General features: G+C 34.4%; 2 protein-coding genes across 4 annotated transcripts; one reads left to right on the plus strand and one right to left on the minus strand.

The window, feature by feature from the left end:
• Positions 1–3688: 3688 nt before the first annotated feature.
• Positions 3689–7369, plus strand: LOC147397167 (uncharacterized). Of its 3 annotated transcripts, none has more exons than XR_015181173.1 (4): positions 3689–3837; positions 3933–5936; positions 6811–7175; positions 7246–7369. XR_015181173.1 is itself a non-coding variant. In XM_086452667.1 (3 exons), exons 2-3 carry the CDS (start codon positions 4704–4706, stop codon positions 6904–6906), a joined length of 1329 nt encoding a protein of 442 aa, XP_086308793.1. In that variant the 5' UTR covers positions 3689–3837; positions 3933–4703; the 3' UTR covers positions 6907–7224. The 3 variants fall into 3 exon arrangements, 1 of the variants encoding a protein (XP_086308793.1); XR_015181174.1 differs by having other exon boundaries at positions 6814–7175; XM_086452667.1 differs by lacking the exon at positions 7246–7369 and having other exon boundaries at positions 6811–7224.
• A 3580-nt stretch (positions 7370–10949) lies between these two features.
• LOC147397168 (early nodulin-93-like) lies at positions 10950–15939 on the minus strand. Its single transcript, XM_086452668.1, has 4 exons — positions 15650–15939; positions 14791–14852; positions 14122–14197; positions 10950–11252 (listed from the first exon to the last, which is right to left on the minus strand). Exons 1-4 carry the CDS (start codon positions 15759–15761, stop codon positions 11161–11163), a joined length of 342 nt encoding a protein of 113 aa, XP_086308794.1. The 5' UTR covers positions 15762–15939; the 3' UTR covers positions 10950–11160.
• Between the last annotated feature and the right edge of the window lie 788 nt (positions 15940–16727).

Raw genomic sequence — 16727 nt, forward strand, 5'->3', positions numbered from 1 at the left:
TGAGCTCAAAACACTTTGAAATCCAATCTTGTCAATTCCACTAGGTTGAGTCCAAAGTTGACAAGTTTTAAAATTATGCCAAAACCAACTCAATTTTTATTTTTATTTTTCTTGGTGCAATAAAAAAGTGGAATTCATTTTCCCGCTGCATTTATTTTTTCGAATGACTATTTTCCCAAGTAATTTGTATTCCTTTGAAAACGAAATCTCTACAATCAAACGCATCATTAACTTATTTACCCAAAATTTTAGTATTTTTTACTTTCCAAAATTCCGATCTTACCTTGATGGGTCTCGGAGGTTGAAGTAAATAGAATTCTAGGTTGAAGATGATTGATTTTAAAGATAAAAAAAACAAATAAAGTGTCTAAGATTAGGCCATTCGAGTTAAATTTAAATTTATACTTGTCTATTGCAGTTCAAGGGGCTTGTCGTCAGTTTGAGGACATGTCGTCAATGTCTCAATAACCCACTTCTCTGTTTTGTTCACGACGGTGTTTGTTGGTCAAAAAAAACAAACAAATCAATGTCACTTGATTGGTGATTGCTAGGGGTCCACATGTCTAGTAAAGTTAGTAGAACGACCACATTTTGCCACTCCAACCACAAAACTTCAAGCAAAATAGATTTGAATTGATAGAGATATTTGGGAGAGGTTTTTTTTTTTTTTTTTTCTCAAAGGAAGAATCCGAATGACTAATCACACGAAACCTAACGAGGGTAGTTTTATAAATTGGAGATGGCTTCGATACATGCCACCCAAGATTTCACGAAACCTAATGAGGGTAGTTCTTTTTGGAGGAACTCATGAATCAGATTGCCAAACAGCCCACGATGATGTCGGATCGTTTCAAGTTGGAGTTAATCGAATCTCTTTTTGGAGTTGCTCGGAATTTTTTTTTTAGGATCCTTTTAGCTCGGACCATCAAGAAATCTCAACTCCTTGATTCGAAAGCAGTATCGGTGGGTCAATGAGGAATCAAAAATAAAATGCTAGTAAAGTGGTGAATTAGACAAACAGGGGGGAAGAAATCAAGGCAACTTACTAATAGGGTGGTGTCAATGAGGGTTAGACTAATGTCACCACCTAACTTTACAATCTAGGAAATAAAATTTAACTCTAACTCTAACTAAGGTACATATATGGTATCACAGAGGTGTTAGACATCAACGAGTTCCATCCAACTAAATTGATTTTCAAAGTATCGTCTAAAACATCTCGTTTATCTCGTGAGATGGTTGAGACACCGTGGATATTCACCTCGTTTCCTAACGATATTGAGATGACTCGGGCGAGTCATCTCGATCTCGGATGAGATTACAAATTATGTTAATAAGGGTTCTATTAATATGTGCCCTAAGGGCACATGTAAATATGCATTAAATACACCTCCCAAAATATATTACCAAATATACCCTCAAAAGAACAAATTCTATCAAAAAAAATATCGCAAACACTTATTTCCAAGGTGTATTTAATGCATCTTAAGATATGCTCTTGGGGCACACCTTAACAAAAACCCCTTTAATAAAAATAGAGATGAATTTTGATAAAAATCAAGAGGCTACCTTGACCATTCCTATTTATTGAACCAGTTCACTACACAATTCGTATTGGTTTCATAGAATTCAACGAATCCTTACTACATCATTTGTGATCTAACAATTTCGATTTGCTGAATTTTGTCATTGGATTTGATTAACCAAATAGTGAAAATACAACATTTAAAAAAAAAAAAAATGATTATGCCTCTTAATCTTTAGATTAATGTTAGAATGACCTCAGTGAGTGATACACGAGAGAAATCTTGTCGTGGTAGTGTGCACATGCCCATTGATGTGTTTTCTCTCAGATATAAGTAAAATGCATCTACAGACATGGATGAGCCACCATGTCAAGGTGTCTCCCGTGTGTCCCCCGCTGAGGTCACTCCAACACAACTCTAATCTTTATTCTTCTTTTTCTTCTATATATATATTAGGGGTGTCAATGGATAGTCGAAAATTCAAAAAATCGGATATTATCCGAAATTTTCAGATATCAAATTCAAATTCGGATAGTTTTATATATTCAAATCTTTATCGGATACGGGTTTGGATATAAACATTTTGAATCCGATAATATCTGATTCGAAATAATATATAATATATATTATTTTATCTTATTTATTTTTTATATAAATAATATGATATATAATATTTCATTTGATTTATTTATTATATACATAATATAATATATAATAGGTTTTTTAAATAATAAAAAAATTATGTTTTTTTTTTTTTTTTTATATACAAATTATTCGAATTTTAACCTGATATTATTCGATATCCGATAGGATAATCGGATTCGAATTCAGATAGAGTTTTAGAATATTCGTCGGATTCGATTTTGAATTCAGATATCAGATAAAAATTTTGGATTCAAATTCAGATATTGTTGTATCCAAATCGATTCTCACAAAAATAAAAACAAAAATTTAACATTATAAATATACTTGTTACTTGCATTGTTAGAATTGTGGGAAAATTACCAAAACAATGTTAATTTTATTACTTGTTACCAATTTTTTCTTAATAAATTACTAAAACAGATTTAAAACTTATCATCCAACGTTAAGAAGATTCTTCTTACAAACTTAGTGAGATTTGAAATCTTATTGAGGGTCCTTGAGTCCAGTTGGATTGCTACATTGGCAATCCAACACCACATCCCTCTAAATTTCAAGGAAAAACTCACATTCAAAAAACATTTTTTTGTGGTCTGATCGGTCTGATCAAGGTTTTTAAAATGGACAGCTAACGAATTTCCACAGATCTCCCAAATTTAAAATTAAAATTAAAATTCAACAATAAAAAAGAAATCTTTATTTATTCAAAGTTCATAGAATTTTCTCTTCTAAAACCTTGTGGCTTAAGATCAAGTTTTTGGAAGTCTTAAGGTGAGCTCAACGACTTTTAGCAAGATTAGCATCGCTCATCTCCAAGGTACAAACTAACGCGTTGGAATGTTCAACAATTTTAGAAAACGTTGGACAGTCCCACGTTTTATTTCTTTTTTAATAAAATTTTAAATTTATTATTATTTTTTTGATAATTAATGAGAAACTAACCCTTTTTTTTTTTTGGTAATTTCCCTTAGAATTATAAGAGTGGTTTTTTGCTCACAGCCTGAGCAAACAAAAATTTCTCTTTTGCCCGCGATGGAAAATGAAAATTTTCTAATAAGATCACCTTGTGGTATTCAAAAACATTATCCAATGCCAAAGGGTTGTAGAGTAAGAAATTCTACGAACTTGTAAAAAAAATGAAAAAAAAAATTATTTTTCACTATTGGGCAGACGATGCACGTGTAGGAGAGAGATTGCTCTATCTATTGTTGATGTCATTTGCGCCACATGTCAAACGGATGTTGGGCTGTGAGCAAAAAATCATTCGAATTATAGTGCCCAAAGACGTTGGCAGTTCGATAAACGGCTGAGATTGGTAGAGAAATACAAATTTCCTAGGGGCTTGTCCTCCAGTGGAATCCCTAGGAATCGCATTAGTAAATTGTCCTCTACGCTCGAGATCTAAGAACCGTCATTATTGTAGAAGTATTGTGCCGTTAAGAAACTGACAACCTAACGGTAAAAAAACATATTTCAAATTTCAAATGCCTCATTCCTACACTTCGCAACGGTCATCTTCCATTCCTGCATTTCGCAAATAACTGAGAAAACTAGAAAATTTTCCCTAAGAAAGAAGAATCTCCATTGAAGACAAGGAACAGATTCAAAATAAGATCCATGGATGGTTTCATGAAGAATCTTTCATCATCTACACCAATCAAATCATCTGGTAAGCATTCTTTCTTTCTTTCCTTCTTTCTTTCATTCTTTCAATCTGTTTCTTTCTTTCTCTTTTGGGTCTTCACCTGTTATCTGTAACTCCAGATTTGCAACAAAGAATGTGTTCTTCAAAAGAAACTAGAGAAATCGACGAGAATGAACAAGATTTACGTCATCAAATGGGTTCAAAATCGCAGAACCTAAAGAAATCGGATTCAAAGCATTTCATGTCACCTACAATCTCTGCAGCTTCAAAGGTTTCTGCTCCAAGAAAGAAGATTTTGTCAGATAGAAATGAATCTTCAGGTTCGGGATCAGTTATCTACGACACCCATTTCCGTAAAACCTCACATATCGACTCCAGTCCCGCTCCTCAAGATTTGGGTTTCGAGACTCTCAACAGTAATTCTTCTCAGTTCACACCAGTATCTTCGAGAATATCTGGACCAGACAAAGGTTTTTCTGATTTGGGTTCCCAACCTTACGACCCATTGACGAATTACCTGTCCCCAAGGCCTAAATTCCTTCGCTACAACCCTAATCGTCGCGTTGAAAATTTTTCTCCGTAGAGAGAAAGAACTGAGAAAATGGGGAGATGGGTTAACAGACACTGATTCCGATTCTCTTGAGTCGCAAAAATTGGTTGAAGAGGGGGAATTGGGTCTCTCTTCTTCTCAAGAGAGACCCATAGAACTAGAAGATGGATCTAGTCTTTCGGCCAACGAATTGGGTTCGAACCCTTTTAAAAGAGAAGAAATTGATGACAGTGAGGATGAGTACGAAGACGACGAAGAGGCAGAGAAAGAGAGGCATTTTTGGCATTTGAAAGAGGTACTGAAATATCTTCTTCTCCTTGGTGTTTTGCTCCTTTCCACCATGTATATATCTTCTATGAACTCTCCTACATCTCCACCTTCTTTATGTGATCTTAAAGAAGGGTACCACAAGATTCAGGATCATGTATTTCAAATGGGTATGAACAATTCTGTAGTGGGTAATATGTGCTTTGATCAAAAACAAGAAAAAAATCAGAAATTTGTGGAAAAAACTGAAAGAATTGCTAGTAAGTGGTTTGGAAAAGAAGAAATGGAGACAACTGCAGAAATATCTGATTCTTTGCAAGTTTCTGAGACTCAATCCGTGCCGGATTGGGTTAATTATCCAGATGTGGTACATGAGAAGCCTAGTATTTTAGAAACAAAGGTGAATTCAGACCAAGATGAGCTTGCTGAAGAAGTCCTGGAAGTTGAATCAGCTTATGATGATGAGCGTGGCAATGTCTTTGAATCTAAACCGGACTCCTACGATGAACAAGCAAGAGATGATGAGAAAGTCACCAATGAGGAGGTTGAAAAAGAAGAGATGGTTAAAAATGAAGTGGAGAAAGAATTGGATGTAACTGATGATATGGTTGAACTAATAGACCCACCGAGGAGAGAAAATACAGAGATTTTCGAATCTTTAGAAGTTCCTCAAGTCCAATTGGAGCACGAAATGATTCATACTCAAAATATAACATCTGATACCCTCATTCCTTCTGAACCAGAGGTGAATTCCAACAAGGGAGACCATCCTGAACCCACAAAAATTGAATCAATTTCCAAAGTGACCATGGGCATTTCGTTACTCTCCCTAATTGCGGCATCTGCAGTTCTGGGATTTTGTTACCTCAAGCGTAGGAAACCTTCAGCAAAGGATTCCTCACCAGTCATTGAACCATCTTTTGAATCTATGGTTGTAGAGGAGAGAAGCTCGGGATTTCACAAGAAAGTGGAGAGCATTGAGGAGCGGATGGAGAAGGCTGAAGTGTCTTCAGTTCATTCTGAGGGAAAAGACCCCAAGGAGCTCTACCAAAGTCGGGCGCCAATGGTGGAGTTGCTCGGAGAATACATGGTTAAAGATTTTAACAGTTCTCTCAAAAGCTGTAGTCTGATATCGAAGCCAGTAGTGGGTGAAGAGAGTAATTTCTCTGTGTCTCAAGAGAAGAGGCCGAGGAGGACGCGGATTTCCCCTTCAAGTCATGAACACCCATCTGTTACGGGTTTTTCTTCCATGGATTCCTCCTCATATGGAAGATTTACTGCTCAAGAGAAGATGATCAAACAAGAGGTAAATATATTAGATACCTTCACTCTTTAAGTTTTGTTCACCTATGCTGGTCAGAGGATTCATAGTTCAAATGCTTGGATGAATGAATTTCATAGATGCATAATATTACTAATTGTGCGTTTTCATCATGATTAATGCCTTAATCTAGAGCCATATTTTCAGTCAAGGCATGTATTTAGGCCTTTTTTATAAGCAAAATAGGCAACTATACAAACTCATAACAGACTTGCCCCCATTTTTATAATACATTCATGCCATTTTTGCAAGGAGTCAAGGACACCTTCATCGTTATCTCTATAATTATAATAAACACTTCAATCTAGAGCCATGTTTTCATTCAGTCAACGTTATATAGGTCTATTCTTAAACAACATATCAGGCACTATTATACACACGCGCGCGCGCGCCCACATAGAAGTGAAAAACCAATACCCCTGCATAGATAAAACATACACCTAATTTTGTGCGTTGCACGGATGCATTCATCATCAGCAGCCTTAATATTGTAATTCAGAGACATATAAGGTGCTTGTTGTCAAGTCTTTGCTACCAAACTAGGCATATATATTTGCTAGACAAACAAGAATTAGTAGGTGAAGACGGGGTTTTGAACCCCAGATCGTGGTTATTAAAAACTTGCAGACTTTTTATAGGCATCATCAATATACACACATATAGAACACACATATAGATGTGTACATGTGCAAATTACACAACATGGCATTTACTTCTGTCAATTCAAGTATATTCACCGGCACTTGCATTGTAAATTACATATTTATATGCACCCATACATGCACATTTATATAAACAATGAGGTAAGTTGGGATTGAGCTGATGTAAGTTTCACTGTTCCTTTGAATTTTTAAAACAGGAGAACAGATATGGAGAAGAGTCAATGAAGCTGACCACAACTCCAGTGAGGCGTTCAAGCCGAATCCGCAATCGGGGTAGTGTCATGTCTCCTTGAATGTTGACTCTTTTGAACTCTGGTAGATCAGAAACAGCTTCCTGTTGTTTCAATTTTAAAGCTTCTGAACTTAGCTGCATGTTATGAGTGTGTGTACTGATCAATTTGTATCTCAACTGAAAGAAATCAATCACGAATTATTTTCTATCAATCATTTGACACAAAAAATCAAAGGAGCTAGTTGTGGTTTTGTAAGATTATTTTATTTAAACCCCAAGGGGTTGGCCTAGTGGCAAGCCGAGCCTTGATAAGCTCCTCAGGGAGGGTAGGTCGAGTGCTCAAAACCCCACGCAGCAATGAATTCCTAGGGGCCAGCCACCCTCACTCAACCAGTTGCAGGTCGAGTGCTCGTAACCCCACGCAGCAATGAATTCCTAGGGGCCAGCCACCCTCCAAGGTCTGATTGATCTTTGACTCAACCAGTTGCACGTAGAACTTTCCAAGGGGGGTGGTGCATTATTTTATTGAATAATGCTGAAGTGACCTCAACATAGTACCTCATACCGCACTTTCCTGATGTGGAAGTGTGGAGGAATCATAGATGTTTTTCACTCGAGATGGTTCCTACACACTTCCACGTCAGGAAAGTGCGGTATGAGGTATAATGTTGAGGGGGTCACTCCAGCACGACTCTATTTTATTTTATCATCATTATCAATAATGTTTCAATTATCAATGATTACTACTACATTTAGAAAAAGATATTAGAAAAAAGAGTTGTGGTGAATGCACGCAGTTTTGGTACGTGGTTGGGTACGCGGATGACATGGCAAGGGCATGAAATCATAGATCTTTTTCATCGGGATACACGGGAAAAAGATGTGCGGTTCCATGCCTTTGCCACATCAGCAACATACCAACCACGTACCAAAACTGCATGCATTCATCATTATTCTAGAAAAAAACTATACAGTTGTGGAATCCTTTGAGTTACAGTTGTGAGTGTGGATGCCACATTCCTGGGTTTAAAACCTGTGAATCATCATAGCCTGATCCCGAAAATTTGGGCTCAGATGGAAGAATCTTGTTCTCCATTCAATTCTGCCAAAAGCCATGTTTGTCACCAAGTATGTTCATATCCGCACTCATTAAGGGATTTTAGTCTTCCTTTCACAAATAGTCAACTTGAAAATGGAAATTTCACGATTAGTGTGGAAATTAATACAATTTTTGGAATGATGAAATAGGCCTTAAAACACACCCATTAAGTCATCAAGAAACAATAGAGAACCATATGGAGTGTGAAATTGAAGAACAATAACATTTTGCTAAATGAAAATAATAAAATAAGTTGCATTAACTACGTACAACTTAATACGTAAAACATTGAAATGAAGAAATTATTAAATTGCATTCATGTGTTATTATATTTCTTATTTTTTTAAATAAGTAGGAATAAGTTGCTAATGAATCCGACTAATTAAAACATGGCTGATTGTGTACTTGCTTATATAGACGTACTAATACGCTTAAAGTACATTAAAATATGATGAAATAGATAAGATTACTAACTAATCATAATTCATTTATACCAACTGATGAATGTTATCTTCAATATTTTATTAGTAAATACAATGTATAATTTAAAAGTTCTTTTTAAAAGTAATTATAATTTTTTTCCAAAAAAGAATATTTCAGTCAAAGTTTACTATTCTTCGAAATAGTCTTTTCATACTTAAAATTTGATATTTTGGTCGAAATTCACTATTCATCGAAATATTTAATGCAATGAATAGTGATTTCCACCGAAATATATACAAAAAGAAATTGTTGGTTAATTTTCGTGTCGGAACTTGTTGAAATGAAAATATTTCGTGGAAATATGTTGAAATTTAATATTATGGATGCAAGGGAGTGTAGTGGAGGCACATTTTAGGATAAAATGTATTTACAGTTATGAATGCCAACAGAGATAAAAGGAATGTGTCGTGGTTGAAGATGAACTCAATATTTTTCTTGGTTATGAATTCATGAGGTATGGTGAGGGGATTACAACAGTTGATGCCATGGCTAAAATGGGCACTATAACGGATTTGGAAATGGTTATTTTAGCTCATATAGAGATTGTTATATTTAGGGGTGCACATGGTTCGGATTGGTTCGGATTTTGGCAAAATTGGAACCAAACCAAACATGATCGGTTCTACAAATTTGAAACCGAACCAATCCAATTACCCTATAGAACCGAACCAATCCAATCCAATCCAATCTTGGTTCGGATTGGTTCGGATCGGTTCTCGGTTCTCATACTTATTGAAGATAGATACCTTATTCCTCAATCCAAGCATTCTATCTCCTCCAATATTCAAACCTTAAAAACACGTAGGACTTTTTTTAAACGTGGACTTTGGGATAATAAAAAAATTAAAAGGAAGAAGAAGAAAGAAATAAAAAGCCGAAATTTTTATTTTTTAAATAATTAATATATATATTTATATATATTTTCGGTTTTCGGATTGGTTCGGTTCTATTATATCCTAATCTGAAACCGAACCAAATTAATCGATTTTTTTTCTTCGATCCGTACCCGAACCGTGGGTGTGTTTAGTCCGAACCAATCCAATCCAAAAGCTTCGGATTGGTTCGGATCTCGGATTTACCCAATCCAATGTGCACCCCTAACTTATATTCATTTTTGAGATGAATTTTGAGAGAATTAATGAACTAAAATATTTATTTTCTAAGACTTTAATACGACGACATTGGACAAATATATATAATAAATTGTATAATATCACGGTATTAGGTGAATATTCTTCTCCTGCAAGCAACTCAAATTACTGTAACAGACTGACGTTGATTTTGCCTCAAGAGAACTCGTAATATGTTTACGGGTGATCATGGGCAAGAACATTGGCTTGGTGATACTTCAATGATATTGGTTGCATTTGTTAGTTGAGATCATGAACATTGGCTTGGTGATACTTCAATGATATTGGTTGCATTTGTTAGTTGAGATCATGAGTCTTGTGTCGTTCTCAATAATACAAATGTCAAGTTTGGATGGAGTGAAATGGAGGAACATGATTTGTTTAACCACCACGTAACGCACTCGTCTTCAACTTCTACAATCATCAAACCTCCAGAAAATTATAATATTATTTTTTCCAAGGAATTTTGAGTAGAAAAGTCATGGGTTTTGTAGAAGGGGGATAAAGAGGCAAGGTTGAGGTTGCACATGATAGATTAAAGATGGAGTTGAATAGGTTAAAAATAGTTTACCATAGAGATTGAAGAGCTTAAAGATAACCGGTTTGGGTTGAAAAATCAACCTATTTATTTTAGTCTCTCTCCAAAAGACCTGATGTCATAATCTACTTTTTTTTTAAAGATGGGTATCTCAAATATTCAACAACACATAAGAGGGAAGAAAAAAAATGACAGATTGAATGATGAAAGGCACGTCTCGGACTTTAGTAGGAAATAGTTCAAGTAAACTCAACATGGTAGCAATAGAGTTCAATTCAAAACCTGTCCTCGGGCGAAAGCTCGAGCCCAAAGTGCCCACAATTCCCATTAATTTGGTTAATCCAAAAAAGAATGAGGGTAAAAGAGATGTGGAAGGGAGGGGAGATTTTGTGATTTTCAAAAAAATCCATCAACTTCTACCCCACTAAAAATCCCATATCTTGTCCTTGAGTTATGAAGTTCGAAGAATATAGAATCTCGAAACTGAAGTGGGAGGAGGGTGATCGATTAATTTATTTATTCACTTATTTAATCAGCTGATCCCCTAGGACGTTTCCAGCACCAAATCTATGGTTATATAAGTGATTATGCATTGCCAGGAATGGTTAAAAATCTCGGATGTTACCTACCTCAAGACAAAGTTCGGACTACAAACATACAGACAACAAGAATATAAGGCATCCAAACAAGATTTCTACTGTGAGAACCAACCACCTCAACGACTTTCTCCAAATCCGAGTCATCTTGTCAGAGATTTTTTATTCGGAATTGATCAGATTGATTTTCACAAATTTGGAAGTTTGTTATCAATATCATATAAAATTCATAGTTGTAACATCTATTAATCCAGTATATAATAGCTAAATATAAATATTTATGGATCAAATCCATTTGATCTGAGTTGAAAGGAGGAAATAGTCAAAATTAACATCAAAACAACAGCATCATTAGTTTACGTTGATTGTATGAAAAAAAAAAAAAAAAGGATATCAAAACTGCCGAATAATGAGAAGGAAAGGTGAAGAGCTGCATCATCACGATCTACCAGAAGTAGAATTATTCTTGTTAAGCTGTTTTATCATATTCAGCACGACTATTTCTCCTTGCACACTCTAAAATAGTTTTATCAGCAGTGATGAAGTAAGCAGCAATGGAAGCTGTTGATCATCAAAACAATAGTAGAGGTGAGTTTTCCGTTAGCAGTAAAAAGAGAGGAAGTTTAGGAGTTCAACATCATCAATAATCAGTCAGGGTCGAAAGCTATATAGTCCATTGTTCTCGTGGGACTTGGTGCCGAAGGTTTTTCGTTAAAGTAACAGCACAACATGTCACATATAAAACAAATGAGAACAGTGAAAAGGAATAACTAATTAATCAATCCAAGCACATCTTTTGCAATTCTATTGGCTAACATGACCAATATAAAAGGTAAACATCTAACAAATATAGTCCAACACTTTCTTTTTTCTTCTTATTTAGTTAATTTGTGGTATTATATTTGTCAGGATGGGCTCTTTCGGAGTTTTTTTTTTCCCCAATTTCTTTACTTTTTCCCTAGGTGGCAATTTATGGACTATAATTGCATAGCAAACTCATTTAGGGTTTCTAAGAGGTATTTTCAGTTTTTTTTTTAGAGGAAGTGAGACTGTAACCCTGGTTTTCACAAAAATAGAGAAAAGCATCACACCATCACCAGTGGTCAAGGCAATCTTGCCAAACCGCATAAATTCTATGTTATATTCTCTCTTTACTTCTGATTTGCATTTTATTATGACTTTTTTCGTTGTTTCTCGCACGATTTTCTTTTTCTTTGGCATTCAATCCAAGAAATTGATGGTCAAGTTCAGAACCAGCCATAGTTGGGTTCATGAAAGAATATAGTCAGAGTATAGCTTCCATATACTCGAGTTCTCCTAATTTTAATATATGAAGTTCCTTCTCTAATCACTTCAGAATTAGACTTACCATTTATCAAGGACAGCAAATACTTTCAGCATTTGTAAGGAAAAGTAAGTAGATTGGTGCAGATAATTAAATAGAGTCTCACCATCTAACATGCTTAATGTAGCTACTAAAGGTACAAGGGATTTGACCTCATCTATATGAGTTTAGGGGTCCCCACCATTCAAAGAGTTTAAGGTGTGAATGGACACTATAAAAAAGAGTTTTGAATTTTTGTTTTTCAAGAAATTAGTGAATCAAATCTGATCTTCTCCTAGAGGTAAATAGTAAGGAGGTTTGAGACAAGGAAGGTGTTAGGCACCTTGTCTCACCTACCAAGTTGGTGATTACCAAATTATGGCCAAAAGTGAAGTACAAGCTTTTTCTTTTTTCTTTTTTTTGATTTTTTTTTATGTTAGAAAGGTAGCAGACATTCATGAATTGAACGAAGTATAGTTCGGCCTCTTAACTTGTAAATGAGTTCAATGAGCAAGCTAAAAATGAAAATTCATGCTCTCTAGAATTTTTGTGAGTTTGAGGTTTTTGTGCTAATCTATATGGATTTTACCTTTTTGGCCTCCAAGCACTCACTACACACTTATGTACTTATCTAAGAGTATATTTTGTTAGCATGATTCTAGGGACATGTCCAAAGATTGAGCATGTCCTGGAGGGAACTATCACCTTATGCATGAAAGTACGTCCACTAGGGATCGTTTTTGTTGATTTAGAGTTGTAAGCATGAATCTAGGTAGATTTCATACTTTTGATTTATAACCCTTCTGAAATAAAAGAAAAGTGGTGTGTGCTATGGTATGCATGCTATGTTCCATGAAGGAACTTATTCAATGGACTTACTCTCTTCTCCTTAAGCCATTTACACGATAGAAACCAACTAGGAATTTTAAATACTTGAAATTGAAAGAACTTGAAATAAATTCCTATGGAATTAAATACTCTTAAAAAGTTTATTATGGATTTAGAAAAGGAAGATCACTTCACATAGTGAAGATTTACTCTCTTTTAATTTATGCCATTAGAAACAAAACAACAACACTATTGCAAGAAATAAAAAAATGCTTGAAAAGTAAAGGGGAGAAGATAAAAGTGGGATTTTTTAAGGATTATTACATTAAAACAGAAATATAAATGGTTCTCCCCACTTCGGATTTCTTATTTTCTTCCTCTTGTTCTAGGTTTCTTGAATGAGTAAGAAAACAATTGGACAAAATTTTGATATTTTAGAAGGCTTCAAGAAAGAAATTTGATAGAATTTTGGGGCTCCAAACTTGTCTCCCCTATTTGCCTTGGAAGGGTCTCTATTTATAAACTCAAGAGAGACCCTAGAGGATATAAATGTTTAATTACCTTAACTTCAAAATATTCCCAAGTATACCTCAATGAATGACTTCAAATGCCCTTAATCAACTTGTCCTTGATGATCTTTGCGCCTCCTTGAATCTTACCAATCATGATCATCAAAAGGTAGAGGTGTAATATCTCACAAGGTTTTAGAGAATTTTAATGGGAGGGTAGTAGCGTCGAAGACCTTCGAAAGTAGTCAAACTCTAAAGAATTTAGGAACAATGACATGTAATTTGCAATGGAGAAATTGGACTTTTAAGACAATTGTACTTAGCTAGGCTCCTAACAACTTGAAGATAGAAGTGTAAAAGATCTTGAGGTCTAGGGACTTCTTATAGGTGGGCAAAAAGGTCAAGGACCTTTGAACTTAGTCAATTTGCATAGAATACATAGTCTTTTTCCTATAAAAATAAAAATGCATACTAGGGATTTTACAAGAGACACAGATATACTCATACACATAAAGAGAATGGAAGGGATGGAAGGAAAGATAACAAAAATTATCTTCTTGTCAAACAAGTTCAAGAACAAACAAGAATACCCTCATAATCCTCTATTTATCACTGAAGAAGCCTCTCATAAGTGCAATTTCTTCCCAAATCTTCATAGGTTTGAAATAAAATATACCACAAAGTTAAGTACAAGCTTTCCAAGACAAAATATATAAAATTTGAAGATGGAATGTAAAATTTATTATTCTAATTCGAATTCAGATATTACCTCCAGATATGATAAGTGCTTGTGCAGTATAATTGAGGTTAGACTTTGCCCAAGGAATCACACGAACTGCAATCAACTGAAATATAAAATGTGAAAACACACACCAAGACATTCAAAAATAAGAAAACCCTTACTTAGAGATCAATCCATAAAAAGGGGAATAGAGAAGATAAGCCCTAATACATCAAATAAATTGGGGAAAAACCAAATAATTCGCTAGATAATTTAATTAGAATATCTTGCGGATTCCCCAAAACATCAATAGTGCAACCCAATATCTTTAAACCATGTCAACTTAAGCAACGAAAAATTTTACTGCTTAAGTCCAAAGCTTCAAGACTATTAATTGTGAAACCAGTGGTGCTCAACCGACAAGAACATTTAATATAGAGCTACAAAATTGGACCTTGGCATGGACTCTAAATTTCATGATTGAGTAAGAATCTTCTCTTCCTTTGGCTACAAATCTACAATACATATTACAACTATAAAATTCCAAGTTTCTAGCACCAAAAATATACCAACAAATTATTGAAAATAGTTCTTCCTCAAGAATTGGAACAAAAATCCAAACCCATTTCTATAATGTTTCTCTAGATAAAGACTTTCAAATCCCAACTCACAACATTTGAACATTAACCTAGAATTCCATAATTGAGAGTTGCGTACCGTTGGCACCGCACTAACTACACAAGCAATGGAGGCTGCCTTTGCTCCTGCACGAACCCCCTCTGCAAATCAAGGCAAAAAATAAATAAATTATGAATCTCAAAAAACTCGTCTTTTCGTTGCAAAAACATTTAAAACTATCAAAATTAGAATATCATTTGAAAAGGTTTCCTTTTTGCAACTTTTGTTAATATCATTGAACATCTTCGGTTAACCTACCCTCATGGTTAATCCTAGACCATGCTCAATCAGCCCAACACAATGTCTCACTTAACCGAATAGTTTACAATGATTTTTTTTATTAAACTAACATAATTCGGTTGAATGCTCGGTTAACTTTGGTCAATCGATTCATGAACCTAACTATTTATTTTAGATATATATATATATTTGTGTGGAAAATATTCAAAATACCAACTATCTCTTAAGAGTTTTTTAAAGAAATCTTATTGATGACTGCTTTTTTTTTTTGTGGCTTAGGGCTGCTTTTAGATGTGTATTTCTTGATGCAACTGATGAGTAATTTTAGACTTAAATCGAAATTCCTGGTCTAAAAATTTAAAAATAAAATAAATTATGAGAGTCTCAAAAAACTATGGAAAATCTGGGTGTCTGCTTGCATTCTACATGGTGAAAGTGAAACACATCAAATAGCCCAAAAACATCATAAAATTAAAGAAAGAGAAAATTAAAAGCTGGGTTTTGGTTGTTTTAATTAGAAACAAGCTATAATATCAAAATAAAGTGAAAAATTTTATTTAAAAAAAAAAAGAAATCATGGTTTGATTACCTTTGAGTCATAAATCAGATCACAAAACTAATTCCAGAGAAATCAAGTGGATTTTGATGGTCTAATTACCTTCAGTACACCTTTTGGAGTTAAGAATTCTCTGTTCTTCAGTAGGTGAGGCAATCCAGAGCGATTTCCTTTTGTGTACCCAAGCATCCCTCATTTCCAATGGAAACCCCATTATTAGATTTCCTTTGCGTCTACAATTTCAAGAAATGCCTCCAAATCACAAACTAAAACTAGGGTTTTGCAGATCTTACACACTTTTCATGTTTAATATATCAGATCAGATTAGAGAGATTGTGTTGCGTTGGCCTTTTTCTATCCTTTTTTAATTATTTGCGATGGGCCGCCCGCCATTTTAGGTGAGAACGAGATATATACATCACTTGAAAATGAGAAATTATATAGGCACACCAACTTTTACTTACTATATTCCAATTACTTAAATGATTTCTCACTTCCCAATTAAAAATTAACATTTTAATGTCAAAATTTTCTTCATGATACTTGCACAAGATAAAAAGGTTACCAATTGCCACGATCGCGAATAATATATCAAAAAGAATAAGTTGACATCAACGACAATAACTCTAACATCTTGATGTTGATCTCGTGCTCCTCTCTTTTTGATATCTTTTCAATACGGAGAAAAAACTATTTAGATATAATGTTCTCTCCTAAATTGAGAGAATGATATTTTCATCTTATTAAGTTTTTGTTTTTTAAATTAAGTTGAGGTGTAATAATTAAAAGATAGGGTGTCAATAGAAATTTCCTAAAAGAAATTATATACACATCATTGTTTTAAATCTTGTTCGAGATCGAGACAACTCGTCTGACTCTTCTCGGTAACGTCCAATAACGAGACGGGTTGACAAGTCATCTCAAACCTAATGTATTTCTCAAAACTTAGTCTATTGTGTCATTGTTGAACGAGACATCTCGAATAAATCAAACGACTTGTTCGAAACGACTCGATATCGTTCATGGACGAGGCAAGACGTCAAAACGAGTTATAAAACCAAGATACACATATGTATTTATATACACCTCTTAAAACCAAATAGAACTTTTGGATTTTTCGCCCATTTTCAAATAAAAAATACTTTTTTTCTTTTTAATATGATATTTTCTCACGTATGTT

This window comes from Akebia trifoliata, chromosome 8 (assembly GCF_017979445.1).
Source record: "Akebia trifoliata isolate Shusen 1 chromosome 8, ASM1797944v1, whole genome shotgun sequence".
Classification (NCBI taxonomy): Eukaryota; Viridiplantae; Streptophyta; class Magnoliopsida; order Ranunculales; family Lardizabalaceae; genus Akebia; species Akebia trifoliata.

Bases quoted from the DNA above. Each gene is read 5' to 3' on its own strand.
- LOC147397167 (XM_086452667.1), top strand. From the start codon at position 4,704: ATGTATATATCTTCTATGAACTCTCCTACATCTCCACCTTCTTTATGT. The intron at 5,937-6,810 runs GTAAATATATTA...TTTTTAAAACAG, and splicing joins AGAAGATGATCAAACAAGAG to GAGAACAGATATGGAGAAGA.
- LOC147397168 (XM_086452668.1), bottom strand. From the start codon at position 15,761: ATGGGGTTTCCATTGGAAATGAGGGATGCTTGGGTACACAAAAGGAAA. The intron at 14,853-15,649 runs GTAATTAGACCA...CTTGATTTGCAG, and splicing joins CTCCAAAAGGTGTACTGAAG to AGGGGGTTCGTGCAGGAGCA. The intron at 11,253-14,121 runs GTAATATCTGAA...GATGATCAACAG, and splicing joins AGCACTTATCATATCTGGAG to CTTCCATTGCTGCTTACTTC.